The sequence below is a fragment of the Melozone crissalis genome, unplaced genomic scaffold (assembly GCF_028551555.1).
Source record: "Melozone crissalis strain CALT ecotype California unplaced genomic scaffold, PUWL_Pcris_2 ptg000023l_1, whole genome shotgun sequence".
Classification (NCBI taxonomy): domain Eukaryota; kingdom Metazoa; phylum Chordata; class Aves; order Passeriformes; family Passerellidae; genus Melozone; species Melozone crissalis.
In genome coordinates, this window is record NW_026535801.1 from 32,609,316 (window position 1) to 32,629,962 (window position 20,647).

At 45.8% G+C, this 20,647-nt stretch overlaps 1 protein-coding gene across 1 annotated transcript; it reads right to left on the reverse strand.

Annotated features, from left to right (window-relative positions):
- Nucleotides 1-9,676: 9,676 nt before the first annotated feature.
- On the reverse strand, nucleotides 9,677-19,913 carry MARCO (macrophage receptor with collagenous structure). The gene is made up of 15 exons (XM_054278432.1): nucleotides 19,670-19,913; nucleotides 17,705-17,806; nucleotides 17,091-17,327; nucleotides 16,329-16,364; nucleotides 15,360-15,395; nucleotides 14,886-14,993; nucleotides 13,489-13,596; nucleotides 13,359-13,403; nucleotides 12,712-12,810; nucleotides 12,563-12,616; nucleotides 12,026-12,070; nucleotides 11,765-11,872; nucleotides 10,535-10,576; nucleotides 10,068-10,244; nucleotides 9,677-9,807 (listed from the first exon to the last, which is right to left on the reverse strand). The coding sequence occupies exons 1-15, from the start codon at nucleotides 19,911-19,913 to the stop codon at nucleotides 9,677-9,679; spliced, it is 1,572 nt and encodes a 523-aa protein (XP_054134407.1).
- Between the last annotated feature and the right edge of the window lie 734 nt (nucleotides 19,914-20,647).

The window sequence follows — 20,647 nt, forward strand, 5'->3', positions numbered from 1 at the left end:
AAGGGTCTCTTACTGCTCCAGTTCTCATATCTGCTGTGCCAAGAATTTTTAGACTTGACATTGTTGGAAAAGATACCAAGTTTAAATTTTTTTAATATAACTTTAGTCAGGGGTTTTGTTTGCCTTTGCCCTGGGGCAAAAGGAATTTTAAATTCCTTTTCAAAAGACTGTTTCATCACTCAAGGTTGATGAGCTTAACATCTCAACAGACTGGGAGTAGCACAGAAGATACACAAAGATAATGACCATCAGCTCCAAACATCACCCCTGGCATAGTCAGAGACACCTGGTCAGGGAAAGGAGAGATGAGAGGAGCAAGAATGAGAACCTAATTATCATTGAAGATCAATAACCAACAGGAACCAAATACTGAGAACTCTGTAAGGTGGGACCAATGAACATTGAATCAGCGAGTTTCTGTGGGTTTTGGCTCTACAAGTATCTGAAAAATCTGGTAAAATTCATGTGTCATTTAATGATTTTCTCTGCACAACCCAGGCTATGTGTGGGTGAAATGATTTCTGTTGCACATCCTGGACAGAATAAAGTATTGAGTTGACTCTCTCACACTGAAAATGTTGTTGGACAGTTTTTGTTTTCCTCATAGTTTCGGTGACATTATGAACTTTCTTTTTTCCTCAAATTTGACTTGATTGTGGTTACAAATACTTCTGAAGCCCGAACTCTAATTTCTATTATCTAACTCCTTGAAAATATCACTGTTTTCATAATAATGTGGGATTTTAATGTTCTTTTGGAGGTTCCCTGCATTTCTGCTCTTTCCTATGGGGACATTTTAGACTTTCTTTTCCTCTGACCATTTTGAAAGCTGGATGTTCCTCTCATCTTTGAACTTCTCTACTTTCCACCCAGGTACTGATCATTTCACCTGCCAGGTAACTCTCTCAGCAACCCTCAAAGGGCAGATGGGATGGCTCAGACCATCCCATATTTACATATTTATATATTTGATTTTTTCCAGTGTACCTGAAATGCTGCTGCCAGGACAAACACTCTTCTGCTGCATCAAGAACATGAAGGAAGAAAAGTGTCTGAGCTCCTTTCAGCTATATCCACTTAATCTGTACTTTTAATGGAGAAGAATTTAATATTCTTTGATTTGCAGCCTTTTTTCCCCTGACAGCTACTGATAGCCTGCAATAACTTGGGTGGTCCTCTTTCAGACTGCTCATTCCTCCTGATTTTAGAGAGAATTGTAGTGCTCAAGCTTGCTGAAAATTACTCAGTAAGGGATTTTACATGCTCGCCTCATTCAGCAAAAATAACTGTGGGTATAAACGGTTTTGACCTCACAGAGGTCAAACAGAGTTGAGTTTATTTACACCAGCTGAGCACCTGACTGAGCCTATCCAAACCTGACAGTGATCTCTTCCTTTCTCAGCTGTGATTAAAATATTTTCTGTCTTAACCAACCTTAAAGGCCTTAGAGGCCTGCTCTCTGCTCCATGCCTCAATGTGTCAACATTGCATTAGTTGTTTGTCATGCAAGACAAGTTTGGGTTTCTTCCAATTCAACAGGACTTTTGCTGATTAACAGTATCAGTGTTTTCAGATACTGCCAGCTACCATGGTCTTGTTTGAAAAAGGTTGAGTATTTGGAAACTAAATGGCAGAAATATGAACAGAGCAGTGCATACAGGCCTGAAAACAGATTAAGAGTTAAAGCCTTTGAAACAGTACATGATTTTCCCTCCTTAATGTGAAAATGATGGCTATCATCTGGTTTGTAAATTCATATCAGATGAACATCTTGGAATAGTTAGAGCTAAATAGCAGAAGATGTACAACTGAATAGAAGGGAAAAAACTAAAACTATACTCTAAAGATATGGGCAGGGACTCACAAATACTTCATTAGATAGGGAAGGGATCCACAAATACTTCATTAGATAGGCTGTGTTAGCTGGGGAGCAAGCCCTTCTCCATTGGAGAAGGAATTTCTCCTCTCCAAGGGTGGGCACCACGATATAAGAAAGACATTAAACTGTCAGATAATATCCGAAGGAGGGCAGCCAGGATGGTGAAGGGCCTTGAGGGGAAGCCATCTGAGGAGCAGCTGAGGTCACTTGGTCTGTTGAGGCTGGAGAGGAGGAGGCTGAGGGAGATCTCATCACAGCCTACAAGAGAGCGTTGTGAGGGAAAGAGGAGGGGCAGACACTGATCTCTGCTTTGTGGTGACCAGTGACAGCACCTGAGGGAATGACATGAAACTGTGTCAGAGGGGCTTTGGTTGGATGTTAGGAAAAGGCTCTTCTCCCAGAGGGTGCTTGGGTGCTGGAAGCACCAGGCCTGTCAGAGCTCAAGAAGCACTTGGATAATGCTCTCAGGCACATGGTATCATCCTTGGGGTGGTCCTGTGCAGGGCCAGCAGCTGCACTTTGATGAGCCCTATGGGTCTCCTCCAACTTCAGGATATTCTATGATTCTATGAAATATGTCTCTTTAAAGTAATTTGGATGAAAGCTCTACACAGCTCACTTCTGTGCTTATACTTCAACAGAATTTCATCTTTCTGACTTTGCATCTCTGTTGCCAGAATCCATTTCATCACTTCACATTAAGTGGAGGAATCAGGATCCTTGAGAGCTTAATGGCACAGAGAAGAAGGATGGCTTGAGACTACATCCATCATAACAGGGCAAGCAGCAATAATTAGGGTTAAACTGCAGAAGTGTCAAGGTGGGAGAAAGCTGGAACCAGAGGCGTTGATAAAATGCTGTTGTCGGCGGTTTTATAATGCCTTTGTGGCATGTGATTGAAAATTACTGTGCTTTCTAATAATCAGTGCAGCTAGGTTTAAAATGCCTTGTTTAAATAACCATTTTGGAAAAAGTCCCTACAGTTTTCTGCACTAGAAAACTTCAGGATTCCTAGCCTCAGGCATGCTTTTCTGGCTGCCCAGGCTTTTGAGGAAGGACTCACTATTCCTCCTGGGTCTCTCACCTTCCTCCCAGGCTGCTGGGCAGCACACACAACCCACCATCAATCCCAAGAGTGCACTCACCAGGAGCTAATGTTTTAGAGAGCTGGGCAAAATTAAAAAAAAAAAAAAAAAATCAAAATATGGCTGAATTATCAGCAGGAACAAATCCATGTATTTCCCCGGTTATCAACAGAGCGATGTTGATTTATACCAGCTGCAGATGTGGCCTGGGTCACAACGCTCTGCTTCATGTCCCGTGCTGGGTGATGCTTGGAGGCCTTTTGCTCAAGTCTCATGGCTCAGGACCCCTCACTGAGCTGGGCCCCACATGTTTACTGAGGACTGTACATTTTACCCTCACACGCTCAGTGTGCTGAGCCTGTCCCACGGGGTCACAGCACGTCACAGCTGACATGCTGGCCAGTAATGGGAAATGGCACTGCGCATCCGGGAGCAACAAAAGGAAAATGTTGAAAAAGTGACTTTTTTCACATTTCCCAGTCTGTGATGTGTAAAGTCAGAGTGTGCCAGAACGCTGTGTCCAGAAAAGAGCTTCTTCTGCCCTCTTCATGCCAGATTGCACTGGGGGACTCAAAAAGGCTTCTAAAGCAAATAAACTGGGAGCAGGGGACCTCCCCACTCTTAATCTTACTATTTTGAAGTAAAAAAAAAGGAGAAGCAAAAGATGTTCTTCCTTCTCTCATCTACCCCTCAACCACAGCCAGATCCATTTATAGTCTTGTGCAGCTCTTTCAGCCTGGTTGAAATAAGTGGATTTTCAGAGACAGGGTATTTCCCTTCCCTGCAGCATTGCTGTAGGACTCTGTCCCTGCTTGTTACTGGAGAAATTTTATAGCCCTGCAAGTTGAGTCAACAGTCTTTACCCAAGTGTGGAAAAAAACACCCTTGTTCTTTTAGCCCTGGAATCCTCATCTCTCAGCCCTGGGTAATTTGGATTAGTTGTTACTCATGCAAACAGTGCCACTTTAGTTTAGTTTGATCTCATTTCCACCCAGAAAAGAGTTTGGGGGCCTCAGAAGTGTGCTGAGAGCCTTCTACTCCCAACGAGCTCCTTCTATCACTACTCTGTAAATTCAAACATCTCCTTTAAAATCAGAGCAAAAGCAGAGTCCCAGTGTTCCTTTGTGCCACAGTTATTATGGCAAAAGCCTTCCAGAAATACCCTTTCAGATGCTGAGCAGAAGCAAAACTACCAAGGTCACCTCTGGCTTGATCTTGGAATGTGCTGCACATTCCTCATTTCTCCAAACTCTGGCAAGGGCATTTGCATCCCTTTAGAGGTGTGTGCTCTTGCTTGGAACAGAAAGCAGCTCTTCCAAAACCTGGTTGTGGGCTTGTCCCTGCCAGGTGAAGTTAATTGTGCTAAGGAAAACTTATTTTATCCCTTAAGCCTTGTCTGAGCATCCTTCAGGCAACAGGTCAGGAGTGGAGTCACTGGGAGAGTTAATTAATAAGGCACGTTAATTAATAAGGCAAGGATGTGGTGCTTTATTAAGGAATGCAATGCTTTCTCTGCTTTCAGAAAACTTTCAACCAAGGTAAGGCACCTTCCTAGAAAACAAGCTGTATTTTCCAAATGATGTAGAAATCCCTGGGGGAGTTTTTCTGCCCTGCACCATGCAGAAGATCAGGTGGGATTATTACAGTGATCCCGCTGGCCTCAACATCTGTCAAAGTTTGCTGCAGCTCCTTTGAATAGTTACTCTGCTTAGTAGGAGGTGACTTTTTTTTTTTCTGTTGGCATGTTATCAGAGGAGATCACACTAATTGTGTATTTATCTAGAATTATAGTTATGAATCCACTCTAATAAGGCAGTAATTCATATCTTGAGTGATTTATGGCCTGAGCCTGCAAGCCCTCTGAATCCTTTGACTCTGCTGGGATTTCCTAAGGCAAGGTCATTGCAGAATTGTGCTTCTTTTTGCTGCTGATACCCTGATGGTGTGGAGCCAGCACCTTCACAGCGCTGCTTATTTGTTAGCATTTATACAAAACAAGCAGACCCAGAATAAATGCAATTTGTGTACTATTTTATTATTCACCTCATTTAACAGCTCCCAAAGTCCTCTACTACCATCCTCTGCTGGGGTACTTAGGTGATTTGGGAGGAGTTTTAGGAGGCAATTCTTCTTCACCCTGGAACTTCTGCAGTTAAAATTCATTTAGCTCCAACAAAGGAGAGTAAAAAAGTGTGTTTATAGTCCCTGTGAAGTAATTTTAACCTAGGACTCAAAAGACAAAGACTGTTGTTGAATAGCAATGTTTATTTAGCATTTTAGCATTTAAATCTTGCTCTGTTTGGATGTGTCTTTCCTTTTGAACTGGAAGCATAAGTTTCACTGTTCACCTGCAAAACTCTTTTTTTTTTTCATCTCACACTGAATCCCCAGAAAACCCTCAAATATTCTTATAAATCTCAAAGTTACTGAGGAGTTAACCCCCCTTCCTCCCTGTTTAGACCTTTGAAGGCTGGTGTGACTAGAATGATTTTGGAGTTATAGTTCAGAGTCGGAATAAAAAATGAAGGGAAGCATTTTGCAATACCGTAGCTTGTACAATAACTAATTACTTATGGATTTTAGGTCACATTTGAAAAAGACAAATACTGAAATAAATGGATAATCACTTGGAGCTACCATTAACAGTTTGTTTAAGCACTTTGGGTTAAAATCAGCTCGGTGCCACAGCAGAGCAGTGCCTGCATCAGTGCCTGGTTGTGCCAGTGCCTGTGAGAGCCAAACTGGATCCTCTGCAGGACCAGGAACACTTGGAGCTCTGGATGTGCCCTGCACTGGGGGCTTGGTTGGGCCTTTGCTGGACCATGCTGGTGGGAAGAGTTAACCAAGCAAAACCTGACCAGTTCTGACACCGAGTGAGACAGAAAAAAACTCCTAGGGTTTTGAGGCCAGATGCTGCCCTCCGCTGTGATGTTTAACAGAAAAAATGAGGAAATGTGCTGGCAGATTTGTGGTGATGTGATCTAAAACATCAGAAGACTTCAGAAGAGAGGGATGAAAATACAATTAGTGACTTATATATGGTGGGATGAGTTTAAACTTTAGATGTAGCCTGTGTGTGTATTAAAATTGTTACCTGTCATATGAATGTAATGCAGAAAACTAATTCCTTTATTGCATATTTTAATATGATGTCTTAAACTCATTAATTGCCTTTTTTACCTTTGCAGCTGGAACCATCAATAATTTTGCTAAGGAGGTGTGTTATGATGTATTCAGCATAAAATTCAGGCTTTGGAAACCTGGGGAACTGGCTTTTAGCTGGTAAACATTTTGCTCTTCAGCTTCTCTCCCTTCCTGTGGGGCTTGAGATGGGAAACCTCACTTCAGTTGCTTCCCTGTGAATTTTGGAGAATCCTTCCAACCACACACATATCCCACAATGTCTGGCTGTTCCCCATTCCTTCAGAGATGACAGAAGGCTCAGTTTTCTCCCCAAAAGGAGAAATCTCAGCTTGGCACCAGATAGCCTCTCTGAAATGTTCATCTTCTTGGAAAGGCAGTGTCAGGTACCTTGGGAATGCTGGTTTAGGGCTCCAGAAAAGATTCTTGTCCTCAAGGGTCATTGCTAACTTACCTTATAAATACATGTGAGCCAGCAAGATGGGACAAAACTACCCAAAAGACCCAAATGCATCCCAAACATCTTCAGATCACGAGGAACAGTCAGGGATAGGGGTGGGAGCATCTGGAAATAACATCATTCCTAAGGGAAAGTGTTCCATTTTAATTAATTGTATCCCTTTTATCCACGACAGTGTAATTGCATTTTGCTTAACTAACTCTTTTTAATTGGTGCTGGGCATGAATGATAAGCAAAGCTGTGCCAGTCCTAGTTAGCTGTCACAAGCAGCTCTTTCAGGGCAGGAAAGGATGGTTGGGGACTTTGAAGCTGGGGTGGAACAGCTGGAGCTGGGCATTTGGGAAGGGAGGGACAGGGTGTGGCCCCCCCAAACCAGCCTGCAAACCTCAGGGCCACCCTTTCTGTAGATGCAAAAGGATTTTTTGTCGCTCACCAACCACGCCATGGTGACTTGTGGCACTCCTCCTGCCCCAGTGGACCTTCTCCTAGGCTGGAGAAGTGAACATGTGGGGCAGGAGTGCCCTCCAGACCTGCTGCACAGGGATCCCAGTGCTGAGCTTCAGGCTCCAAATGCCCCTGCTGGCACGTGTGTCCTGCCCCACAGGGCTGAGGCTGGGGATGAGCTGTGCAGCCCCAAGGATGAGCTCCCTCCAAGGGGACACTGCTGGCAAAATCTGAGGGTTTGCCTTAAAAACTGTATTTCTAGCTGTTAAGGAGTGGGGAGCAAGACCTGTACAAGTGTCACAGTAGTCTCTGACAAACCATCAGGTACAAGAGGCTGCATCACAGAGACCTAAACCCACCTGCTCTTGTTTTGCAAAATCCCTTTCTTGGTTGACTGGGTGACCCTGCTGCAGTTGCTGAGGACTGAAACCACCGCAGGCTGCCTCATTCCCTCAAACCAAGCACCCCACTCTCAGGTTTTTGCCTCACTGTGTGTGCTGTCAGGTGTTCCACAGGACAAAACACGTTTTAGTCCTTTCCTATAACACAGGTGGGACATCACAGGCACCTTCTGGATGCATCTCCAGGCCTTTGTGGCTGCCAGTGCCCTCCCACTCATGGGATCATAGAATCATGGAATGTTCTGGCTTGGAAAAGACCTTAAAGGTCATCTAATTTCAAATCCCTGGGCAGGGACAACTTTCACTTGATCAGGATGTTCAAAGCCCCATGCAATATGGCCTTGAACACTCCCAGGGATGGGGCATCCATGGCTGTTGTGGGCAGCCTGTGCCAGTGCCTTACCACCCTCACTATAAAGAAGAATATATAATATATAATATATAATATATAATATATAATATATAATATATAATATATAATATATAATATATAATATATAATATATAATATATAATATATATAATGTATTATATGTAATTTATAAAAAGTATATATAAGTATAAAAATATATACCATATATTTATATATATTTATATATATATTAAATATATATTAAATATATATGTTATATATAATACATACAATAAATATATATTATATATATGTTTAAATATATATATATAAAAATATATAAATATATATATAAATATAAAAAGTAAAGAATTATATATATACTATATATATATATATATATAAAGTAAAGAATTTTCCCCTGACAGATTATCTACACCTAACCTCTTTTAGTTTAAGGCTATTCCCCCTTGTCCTATCACTACATGCCCTTGACAGAAATCCCTCTCCAGCTCTCCTGCAGGTACTTGGAAGGTGCTCTCAGAGCTCTCTCTTCTCCAGACTGAACAGCCCCGACTCCCCCAGCCTGTCTTGCTGAGAGGTGCTCCACCCTCCGAGCATCTCCGCAGCCGCCCTGGCCGCTCCCGCAGGTCGGTGTCGCTGCTGTGCCGGGGTCTCGGGGGAGCGGAGCCGAGAGGGATGCGCGGGATCGCGGCTGCCCGCGGGGGAAGGCGGCGGGGGCGCGGGGCAGGGGCAGCCCCGGGGCCGGAGCCGCGGGTCCCCACAGCGGCCCTTGAGCTCCCCTTAGTGCCGGCAAGGAGCATCGGAGAGCGGCGGCTCCGCGGCGGGACCGGCAGGGCGCGGGAGGCGCCCGCGGCTCAGCCCGCAGCTCGCACCGCATCCCGCCGCGATGGGTCCGGCGCCCGTCCTCGCACGGACACCTTTATTTATCCAAACTGCATCAATCGCGTGCGATACAGGAAAGCCCAGTTCAGTATTTTCTCCCTAATATCTACAGGTGTGTGTGCATAATTTTATTTCTTTGTGTATAATTTTATTTCTTTATCTATTCGAGCATTTATTTATTTATTTATTTATCCATTTATTTATATTTAACACCAGTTGATAGCTTATTCATTCTTTGCTGTATTTTTTATTTGTCGTAATTTCATTTTACTGGAACATCTAATTTCTAAAGGCACGAAAAGCTTAGCTTTATACTCCAGACAAATAAGGGGTATTGCTACTGGAGACAGGTTAGCAAATGCTGACAGAGAAGGCAAGAGACTTAGCTAAGGTCAAAAACAAGTGTTGTGCTAAAGCAGGGTAGTGTGGCACCTAGATCCCAGGCACTTATTTTTGCACTTTAATGTGTGACCAGCGTAGTTTCTGAACAACACTTATATTTGCATGCCAGAGAGGTCATCTGAGGATTTCTGAGCATCTGCTGTCTTGGGTGCATGCACTTCTCTGATGGTTTTAAGCTCAGGTTCACAACTGTAGCATGATGAAGATGGACTATCCAGCTCAGCTGCAGTAAGTGCAGGTTTCTGCACACTGATCCTATTCTCTTACTGCACTAAGATAACGTGGACCATCCCCTCCCCTGTGAACTTAGAGGTCACACACGTGTGAGCTCCTGCAGATGAGCTGATGTCAGGTAGCTGGAAAAGCTGTGAACTGGCTCACATGCCTGAGCTCCAATTGTTTTGTGACAGCTGGGATGTTTCAGATTACCTGTGGGTCTTGCAACTGTTATTGATTTGTGAAAAATTCAGCTTTCTTTGTCAATATTTCTATGACCTGGTAAAGAGGCACAGAAGCACAGCCTGATGAAATTGGGTTTGCATCATGAAGAGGAGCTCCATGGAGGGCAGAGGCAGCAGCAGCTCCCAGGACAGACTCGATGTCCCATCAAGAACATTCCACCCCAACATCCTCACCGTGGCTGCAGTTATTGTCACCCCAGTTGCGCTTGCTACAGTCCATAATTGACATTTCACTCCCTGTGCAACTCACATCATCAAGCCAAATTTGTCCGGTACCTTTGGAAGATCAAACAAACAAACAAACAAACAAAAAACTGTTGGTTGGGATGGGAGAGAGAGGAATATGCCTTTTTTTCCTAAAGAGAGCCCTGTGGACAGTGGGTGTGTGTTGGGTTGTGTGGTTGGTTTGTTGGACACAGTTCACGCAGCCCTTGACACGCAGCTCATCCCAAGAGGAACGAGGAGATGGTGGCCTTGCCGTGGCGCTTTCTGTGTGTGTGTAAGCCCCATGGCAGGCCGGGGGGGTGTGGACTCACCTGCTGGGGCTGTGAAGAAGGAGACGGCCCGGCTGAACCCCAGCATGCGGCAGACGACGCTGGTCTCGCGCAAGGACCAGCCATCGTCGCAGATGGTTCCCCAGGACCCTCCGTAGAAGATCTCCACACGGCCCCTCCTGCCTCCTCCCACAATTCGTATGTAATTAACAGGGCCAGCTGAGAATTCAGAGGAGAAAATAACTCCATGGGTCATACAGGCATAAGGAAAAAGGCACTGACAGACAGAAGCAGTGACCACCAAACCAGAGGGATGTTCCCGTCTCCAGAGGTTTGTGGTGGCTCAAATACAAACAATTCAAGAGCCCTCCTGCATTTAGACACACCAGGCTGCAGCTCAGAGCACAGACTCCTTGGCTTAACCAGCATGAGCAGAGGGGTATTTTGGTCCTGATCTCAGGTAGCTCTGATACCAGAAGGCAAGTGAGAGAAGAAGTAAAATCCAGTACCTTGTCCTTTTTCGCCTTTGCTCCCTTTCAGTCCTGGGGAACCTGTTTCAAATTAGAAAAGCAAACATTTGACAGTTGCTTGTGGAAAAATCTGGTTATTATCCAGTTCTGAATACTTGTGTGAGCTAGAGATGTCCAGGCTCCTCCCCTTGTAGAAAATGAACACCCTGAAGTGACCAAGGGTATTTAAAAGAAACATGGCAGGAAAGTAGGATAACATACAGCAAAATATTCCCAATGTGCAACCCAAGAAAAGGGCCACTTTCAAAATGCCATATATTCATTCACTTATGGGAAATGTATCTCATTCCCATTGTTACCTGTAAAATGACATCTCTGATAGACTTTGGGATCTCCAGAAGCAGGCATGGTGTCTCCCAAAGTGCTTGCAGGAAGACCTGCATCCTGGGATTTGATCTCCAGGGAGAGCAGAAAGGTGCTCCCAGCAGTCCTCCACATTTCTGTGGAGCATCTTGGTCTTGAAGGTAGGGGTGTTTGAAAGAACCCATTGAGCTGTTCTCCCCAGAGCTACCTCCAGAAAGCACTCATTGCTGTCTCCTTCTGGGGACCAGGAGAGCAGATGCACCCAGAGCATGGAGCCAGCCCAGTTACACTTCCTCCATCATCCAGATGCAAAGCTCCAGAGGAGGAGTGCATGGAGCAGTCCCAAACAGAACCTAGTTTATTTTATTTCTGAGGATTCTGTGTGACCAATTAAAAGAAAAAAGCATCTGGAGCACTGTTTGCTTCCCATGGGCTGTTGTAACTACTGTTTGTTTTTTTCTTTTTTTGACTACAAGTCTTATGTTTTTTTGAAACATTCTGTGATTGGAAGGGAGGGGGTTAAGGATGGAGAGTAGCTGTAGTGTTGGCCCTTTCGAACAACTTTTGTGTCCTACAGTTAGCAAGGTGTAGTTAAATAGCCTCACTGTTAAGTGTTTCCAACAGCTTCACTACTGCATGTTCCTGAGTGTTTACATGGGATTTATCCCAGGGACAGGGTGTTTCTGATGTCTCTGGACAAAGCAAAGAGGAGCATGGGCTGTTCCAGTTTTCTGTGAAATCAGGGATTAGAGAAAACCTAATGCATCTGTGTACTTGCATGTCTTTTGATACAGCTCCCAGCGTGTACAGCTGACACCCTGCACATTCCTTTGCCAGGAAGGCTGATCTGCAGTCCCAAACCCAAATGTGCCACCAGCTCCACAGACCCTGTGGAAAGAGCCTTACCAGTAAATCCAGTCTCTCCCTTGGCTCCTTTTAGTCCTGGTTCTCCTTTCTGACCCTTGGGGCCATAATCCCCCTTGGATCCTTTTTGACCAGCTGGGCCTGGGGTGCCTGGGTGGAAAGCAAAAAGTCATTGCCTTTGTCCCTTCCCAGGGAGAGGACATAGCAAACCTTTCACATTGATGCAGAACAGTGGAAAGTGGCACCTAAAGTGCTTTGCATCATCATCTCTGTATCAGAATAAATCATGCTGTAAGAGTTTACCTGCTGGGCCCTGGTCTCCCTTTGCTCCCTTCTGCCCTGGAGGTCCTAAGATAATAGAAAACAAACAAACAAACAAACAAACAAACATTTATGAGACTGATGTTTATACATTTACAAAAGTTTATGCAAATTAGTATTTACAATTGATTTTAACTCATCTAGTTTTGGTGTCTACACTATAAGCATCTATTTCTGAATCAGGTGTCTTATCTCACATCATGATCGGTGCAGACCATGTCATACAAGAAAATACAGGCAGTGGAGAAACATCTTCTCCTGAAGTTCGTCTTAAACTGCTTCTTTGTTTGTGCATTTTCAATTTATACCAAAATTCAGGCCCCATCACCCCTCACACACATTACAGATGAGCAGTCAGCCCCAGCAGCCTGGCAGAGCCCCAGGAGTGCCATGGCATCCTAGGATGCACTGGGGGTCCAAGAAGAAAACTCAAGAGGTCTGCTCTTGGTGGTGTAGTTCCCTTTCTAGTGTCTGCATGATGTGTGTTGTGGACCCAAAACCTGTTTTATTCTCCCTTACCTGCTATTCCTTGTTCTCCCTGTGTACCTTTGAGTCCAGCAATGCCTTGTGCTCCTAAAATCAAAAAGAAATCAGTAAGGGTGAACCCATCACACAAAGTGAGGCCAGAGTAGGAGGGCAATGAGTTATAGGTTTGAGCAGGGCTGTACCTGGGCTACCTTTGGGGCCCTGGTCCCCCTTTTCCCCTTTCTGACCAGGTCTGCCTTCAGGGCCAGGACTTCCAGGAGGTCCAAGCTGTCCAGCTGCACCTTGAGGTTGAGTGAAAGCAGCACAAAATGAAATGTCACACAACACATGGAGGAGATCAAAAGACAGACAGCTCAATCACCAGCCCTTGCACACTGAGCTGAGCCCTGTGAAGGCAAAACAAACACTGGCTGTCTCCAAATTGCAATCCTGGCAGTGCTAACCTTAGCAATGCAGCCAGGGGTGATCTGGAGTGAAGGGCTGCATGGAACCAGGTCCTGGCTGACTGCCAGCCTTGAAATGCACAAGTTCTTCCCAAAAGAGCAGCCAATTTCTGCCCCTGTGTGTGCACAGGTGCCAGGAAGGAGGCCACGGCCCTTCTTTCCCTCTCAGTCTCCTGCACAGGGAGTGGGGCCCACAAGAGACAGCCGAGGCTGCTGGATGAGTTTGGATGACATTGAAATGTTGGCACGGTTTCTTCATCTAATCACCATCTTCTCTTACCCATGCTGGGATCTAGACCAGCTGCAGCTTTCCTTGTCATGAAACACCACATTAAAGAGATCAGAATTATGCCTCCACAAGAAATGGCACCGTCTGCACAGCTTACCTGCCTCTCCTTTCTGCCCAGGCGGTCCAGGCTTCCCGGGGCTCCCTGCAAGGACACCCTGGCATCAGTGCAGAGCAGCCCCTCGGTGGGGCAGCCCTGCACCCCGGCCCACTGTACCCTCTGCACTTACCCTGGTCACCTGGCGCTCCTGGGAATCCCTGCTCACCCTTAGGACCCATGATTCCCGGGAATCCAGGGCCTCCCTTCTCGCCCTTGTCACCTTTCTGTCCTTGGGGACCTAGCAAACAGCACAGCACATACATGTAAATTAAAAAAAAAAAAACAGATTTGTTGTCTCTGCAGCGTGTGGAGCACCTCTGGCCACACCAGCAGCAAGGTTTGGCCTCACACCTGTATTTGCCATTCAGTGACAGCATATTGTCACCATAAAGATGGAGGAGGACAGAGCTGGCCTGTCTGATCCACCTCTGGCTCTGTCAGCCTCCCTGGCCAGATGTTTGTCTGGCCTGCTGTTAAAGGATTGCCATGACAACTCTCCAATCTATTCCCCAAACTATCCCTCCTCCTGGAATGTTTTCTCCTCTAGTTAAATATCCCTTATTTCGTCTGAATGCTTCCCCTCTGCCAGACACAGTGGAGATACAGGGCAGCACATTCCACTCCTGTTCTTCCAGAGAATTCTGTCATCTCCCCTTAACTTTGCCTTCTTTGAACAGGTGATCAGCATGCTCCAAAAGAGCTGAGTTACTTGAAAGTGCCTCATTTGAAGACATCTCCTTCATCTTTCTGCTCTAGAATTATCCCAAAGTCCTTGCCTTTTGGTATTCCTCCTACCATCACTCTTCTGTCCTGGAGCATCCTGTGCTAATGAGAGCATTGGGGCATTCAGGAGCTGATGGAAGATCTGAGGAAGCTCTTATCAACCTGTCCAGCTGTCCTGCCTGCTCTGCACCACACACATCACCTGCTTTCTTTTCCTCTCCTGCTTTCAGCCCGTGTGAGACCCCTGAGTTACAGCTATCCATAATTCATGCTACATGGGACAAACACGTGGCATAGCTCTTCTCCTTCAGGTGTACAAAGTCAGGCTTATGTAAGATGCTCATAAAGCTCTCAGAAAGAGGTTCCACTAAAATGAGGATTAACATCCACATGCTTGTGCATATAAATTATATTGTATTATTTTATACCATAGAAATCCTACTGCAAACATCACTGCTTTAATCTAGGGTAGGCTGATAATTGAATATCTGTGGCTTTCATTAGACAAAGGTCACTCTGTAAAGAGACTTCTGTGGTGCAGAATCAACATTTTGCATGGCCTCTTCCCCCAACCCTCCTCTGGGAGATTTGCTGAAGCATGACATGAAATTAAACCCCTTCAGATCAGGTCAAGTGTCCTGTTTATCCAGCTCCCTCACTGACTGGCAAACCATGCTCAGGACTGCTTGGATTTTTTATGAATACTGACCAATGAAAACTTCTCCTGGTGTTTTATGTACAATGAATTTAATAAGAAATATGTGTGAGAACATTAAAGATATTAAGATAGTGCAGAAGTCTTACCTGCAAGCCCCATCTCTCCTTTTTCTCCTTTCACTCCTGGACCACCACTTGGGCCAGCAGGGCCAGGAGCCCCCTTGCTGCCCTTCTCCCCCTGGGCTCCATCTGTGCCTGCAGGGACAACACCATTTACTGATGCTTCCTGGGGTGCCACTGTAGTCAGTGCCAGCAGCAGGACACCCACCACAGCTGTGACCTGAGCCAAACTCCACTCTCTGTGCACTTGAGAGTGGTGCTGGTGACAGTGGAAAATTGCCCCACAGTGACTGTTGCACGCTGACTTTTAAAATAAGATTTTTTTTTCCATCTAAGTTTTGCTTTTGCTCACATTAGCTTTACATAGGCTTATTTCCTTCAGCTCCAATGACATTCTTACTCACTTACACTTTGGCTGAGGACAAGATTGCTCATAAAATCATCCATAAAGCCACTTTATGTTCATCCACAGAAGTAATTCAGGTGTCAAAAAAGCCTTACCTCGGTCTCCCTTTGTCCCTGGTGGTCCCCGTAACCCTGGGATGTAAAATACATACATCAGCTGACACACATCATCTATTCACAGTAATGGCTAAGAAGAAGAGACAAATTTTTTAATCATCCTTTGCTCACACGATTTCAGTCACCAGTGAGGCCAATCTTCAGCTGGCAGGGACCAGAACAACCACTTGAGCAAAGTCCTTGGAGCTGAGCTGAGCGCTCAGCTGGGCAGGGGCCAGCTTGTGTTCCTGCCAAGGCAGCTCATGGGGACCATTGGGGAGATCTTTCATGAAAATGCACTGAACAATTGGGCTCTGATGTGCAATAACACTGCTTGGCAGGAGGTGCTCTTTCAACGTCCTAAGTGCAGCCAGGAACATATGAAAACACAATTTTTAATTTTTTCTTTTCCCTTCAGAAAACCTCATCAGTGTAGCCAAGAAGTAGGGATGGATGAGTTACAGACCCGACCTAACAAGGGTTGTATCTTAGATCATCATCACAGGATCATGGAAACTGTTGCCTGGCCCAACCTCTGCTCCAAGTGAGCCAGCATTAGATCAGGACCTGCTGCATCCTCACAGTCTGGAGATGTTTCCCTCCTGTGGCAGGGGTGGTTCTACCCAAACCCCCAGGCACCCAGGGCAGCAGGTGTGCAAGGCTGGGGAGGGCAGAGCTTGCACCCAGCTCGTTCCTGAGCCTGTGCCAATGCTTTCCTAGGGACAGGGTGGGCATGGACCTCTGTGGGAGCACTTGGGCTGGCCCAGGCTCCTGGAGGAGCAGTGGAAAGCCTCTATACAGGCTTACACTTGCTCTTTACAGCAGGTCTCCTCATGACCATTGAGTGTCTGCACACTGGGTAGGGCCCGGGTCTGGAGGCTGAAATCCCAAATCCTCACTTAAGGTCTCTTAGATGAAATAAAGAAGAAGAGGGAAAGAGGAGAAGTTGTGGATCGGTTACCAACGTACCTGGTACTCCAGGATCTCCTTTGCGTCCAGGAGGCCCTGAAATAAATATTGAATGGGAATTATTCAGCAGTCAGTGAGGAGCACAGCAGAATGGGATTGAGGTGTGGGCTGGAGACACAGCCCTTCTGGAGGGGACCTAGAGCCCAAACCCACAAGTCACAGGAGAGAAGAGGAGCCCAGAGCTGCATGTGCAGCTGCAGGGGGACCTGGGGGCTTGCACAGAGGTGCTCCCTTGTGACTGTGTTCACAGGGGTTTTAGGATGAGGAAAGAGACAAGGATCTGACTCCATGTTTCAGAAGGCTTGATTTATTATTTTATGATATATATTATATTAAAACTATACTAAAAGAATAGAAGAAAGGATTTTATCAAAAGACTAGCTAAGAATAGAACAGAAAGAATGATAACAAAGGCTTGTGGCTCAGACTCTCTGTCCAAGCCAGCTGACTGTGATTGGCCATTAATTAGAAACAACCACATGAGACCAATCACAGATGCACCTGTTGCATTCCACAGCAGCAGATAACCATTGTTTACATTTTGTTCCTGAGGCCTCTCAGCTTCTCAAGAAGAAAAATCCTAAAAAAAAAGATTTTTCATAAAAGATGTCTGTGACACTCCCTGGTCTGGAGTTGACTCCCATCCTGGGCATGGGGACATAACTAACTGGCAGGGAGATTGAATCTTGCCCTAGTTATTGGATCATCTAAACTGGGTTTTCAGCCCCACTAATGCTGCAGAGCCAGCATGGAGAGCCATACCTGCAACCAGGGTGATGTTGCTCATCCTCATCATCAGATTTGCATTGTTGCTTTTAATTATGGTGATTTCCTCTTCTAAGCTTCTCCTCCAGCTTTCTTCTTGTCCCATGAGAAAGTTCTTCCAAGTGGGGCTTCTCGACAAGGCCAGATGGCTGGCAGAGGAACGCTGCAGAATCTCTTCTGTATAGGAGGCATTTTGCTCTTGAAGTTCCAATATCTCTCTCTGCATCTTAAACACTGAGGAAACAAAAAGCCCATGCAGTGAATACTCTCTGCCCGCTCTGGCTGGGAAATGGGTGTTTGGCAGAGCAGCTCCCCAGCACCTGGGGGGGACAGGGGGGGATAAAGACCAATCCTGTTTGACCCGGGGAGGTGGTTTTTGTGTGCCAGCCCCTGCTGCAGCCGGGAGTGCAGCTGGGAGTGCTTTTGCAAATGCAAAGCACACACACGGGCTGGGGAATCGCTCCTGCAGCCGCTGCTTTGCCCAGCGGTGTTGGAGGAGCCTCTCGCTCCCTCAGAGGTTTCAGACCCGTGTGCTCATTCCCCCGTGCCCCCAGGATCACCCAGCAGAGCTCTCCTGTGATGCCCAGCCCATGGGGAGGCTGTGGCCTTACCTTTGTACGTGAGCAGCCCCTGGCCGGCCGTCAGCAGCAGCAGGTAGATGCTCAGCGCTGTCCGAGTGCAGCATGTGGATGCCTTTTTCTGGCTCCGAGGCTCTAAGAACCAAGAGAGGAAGGGTAGACACTCTCCCACATTTCTGCCCTACAGGCTCTGAGTGCTTGCAGCCTCTCCAGGCTTTCCAGAGGCGTCGAGCTGCAAGGTCCCTCTGTGAGACCAAGGCATGCTGCCTTCCTCTGCCCCAGGCTTTGCCCTGCAATCTGCTTGGCCATCTCTTCCTTTGCTAATTTAACCAGCTCAGCTCCATCAAGATCAAGACTTAATCCAATGTGAGTGTGGTGATTTCTCCCTTTCTGCACCAATAAACTCCCCGTTTCCATCATTTTTACTTGTCCCAGGCTGCCTTTCAGAGGGCTGCTCAAAGCAATCCCTTCTCCATCCTGAGCACTGCACACGTGTGATTCCAACAGTGATGCATGTATGCATCAAAACAAATGAAAAATCAATAGTAAACTGATCTGCAGAACAAATTGAAACAAGTCATAAGATGTAAAATCAATCATTACCAGCAAGTGCAAAGGAAATAAATGGCTTTGTTGAGTTTTGGCCTTCAGGGAGGGAAAAAAGTATTTCAGAAGCGTTGGTAACTACGTCAGACATTCAGTAAGTTGCCCTCAATTGAGGTCTTTATTTTTTTTCAAAGCAATGTAATCAGGAGTTTAAAGTCTTAGTATTAAAAGAGTACAATATTTTAATTGGTTTTACAATAGAATGGCTTAGTCAGCAATGAAGCTTTTATATTCAGCTGAAAATTCATAAACTTACATTTTTTTATTGAGTCTGGTGATTTTAGTATTTTAACTATTACACATGAAAGTCTTAAGAAAATGAGACATTTTCTAAGACAGGAAAAGAACTGATTTTTTTCTGATGCTCAGCATCAGTTTTTTGCTATAAAAGGATTGCTTGACATACTTCTACTTTTAAATGGCATTTAATTTACTAGCAAAATCACTGCGAAAAGCATTTAGTATTTCATTTTTATATGTTGTTTCAGACCAGATAAAATCCATATAAATCCATTGAACAAAAAGAAATCTTACCACTTATCTGAAAGGTTGTGATAGCAGGTGAGGCAAACCCAATCTTTTCTGAAATACTGAAAGAGTTCATATCACTCGAATTTCTGTCTTCCCCGTGTTTGTCTGTAATTTTCATGACAAATTTCTTGTGGCTATCATAAAGCCATGGACAATTAAGAACTGGAGGCACTTCCTCCCTTCCTCCTGATTTGATATGCTTTCTGATATGCATTTCCTATCTGCTCAGCTTTTATAGACTGCTGAGAACTATGATGTGGTAATTTGAACAGTTCCTCAAAAAATCCCACAGCTGAGATGCTGAGATGCTCTTGTGTGCTCAGTTGGAGTCCAGGGAGCCTTGGGCAAGATCCTGAAAGATCAGCATCTCTGCATTGTTGCAGAGCTAGACATGAGATGGACATTTTGTTTCTAACACAAGCAATCCTCCTCAGGTAGCCAAGAAGGTTCCATGCTCAATGTTGGCTTGGCCATCCCTCTCCTGGGAGGGGAGGCTGAGGACTTGGTCACAGTGAAACTCACTGCAATGTGCATCATGGTGAAACCTCAGTGGCTGTGTGTGACTCGAGTGCAAGGAGGGAAAGGATCAGGAGGATCCTAAAGACAAGTGAATGATGGTGGGATGGGGGATGCTGAAACCCAAAGGGGTTTGGGATGATATGGAGAAGAGGCACTTGCAGCCTCCTTGAAAAGGTCTCTCCAACTCCTGCTTCCTCTCTGATGAGTTTTTCACACCCACAGACACAATTCCTACCTCTTCACCATTTCATTGCTCTCATCCTGTCAAACTCCCCCTGGCATTTGGCATTCTGACATCTCCATTTGTGCTGGGTTTGACTTCTGCAAAGCAAAGTGACTCACCTGGGCCCGCAGGCAGGAGCTGTTGGTAGGAGCTGGGCAAAGCCCTCCTCATCCACGCTGCCAGCACCACGTCCTGCCCTCTGCGAGGAGCAAGGCAGTCACTGTCACAGCTCCTGGTCCTGGGCTGCAGGTCTGGATCCATCCCTGGGGCTGTGTCCATCCCCGGGGCCGTGTCCATCCCTGGGGCCGTGTCCATCCCTGGAGCCGTGTCCATCCCTGGCTCCTCACTGCTCTGCTTGGCCATGGAGTGAAGCGTGGCAGAGCTTCAGGTAGGGCTGAGCTGGAGATCCTCACCCTGACGGTGCAGAGTGCAGCCCTCTGTTGTGCACCTGATGCACAAATCTCTGAAAGACTTAGACCACGAATACGTGGGGATTTTTGAATCAGCTGCTGTGTTCTCCTTTCAAATGTGCTTGTGCAGCTGTGACCTGGTTTGTCCCCAAGAGGGAGGAAGAGGAATCCTCCATTTTTAAACATTCTGCTACACTCTGTGTAGGAATTGGGATAATTTGCTTCCTTGTGAAGGTCTCAGATATCCCCTTGAGTTAGGGAGGCTCTAGAGGTTACCACCAATCAGCTGAGCCACAGAAAATGCCTGTGCAACATCTCCCATCACGGCATCACCTCCTCACTGGAGTAAGGGCTCAAATCCAGCCCATTTCTGGTGGTTCTGGTGGTTCAGCTGACCACTCTGCACAAGCCTGGAGCCATCTACTCTTGCTGGGTGATGAGCTGGGAATGACTGTGCTTGTACTGCCAAGTGGATGTTTATAGGGATGGATGTGATTCAGGTGCATGCAGAGAGCAGCTTTACAGCAGAGAGGCTTTTAATAATACTTCTAGTAGAATCCATTTCATTTCAAAGTATTAAAAATAAGCTGGCAGATGTAGTTCTCGAAAGCCTGCCTAAAGACAAAAGGTGCAATGAGATCTTTGTGCCCTCCTTCCCTGAGAAAGGAGCTCAAGGATAAGTTTTCA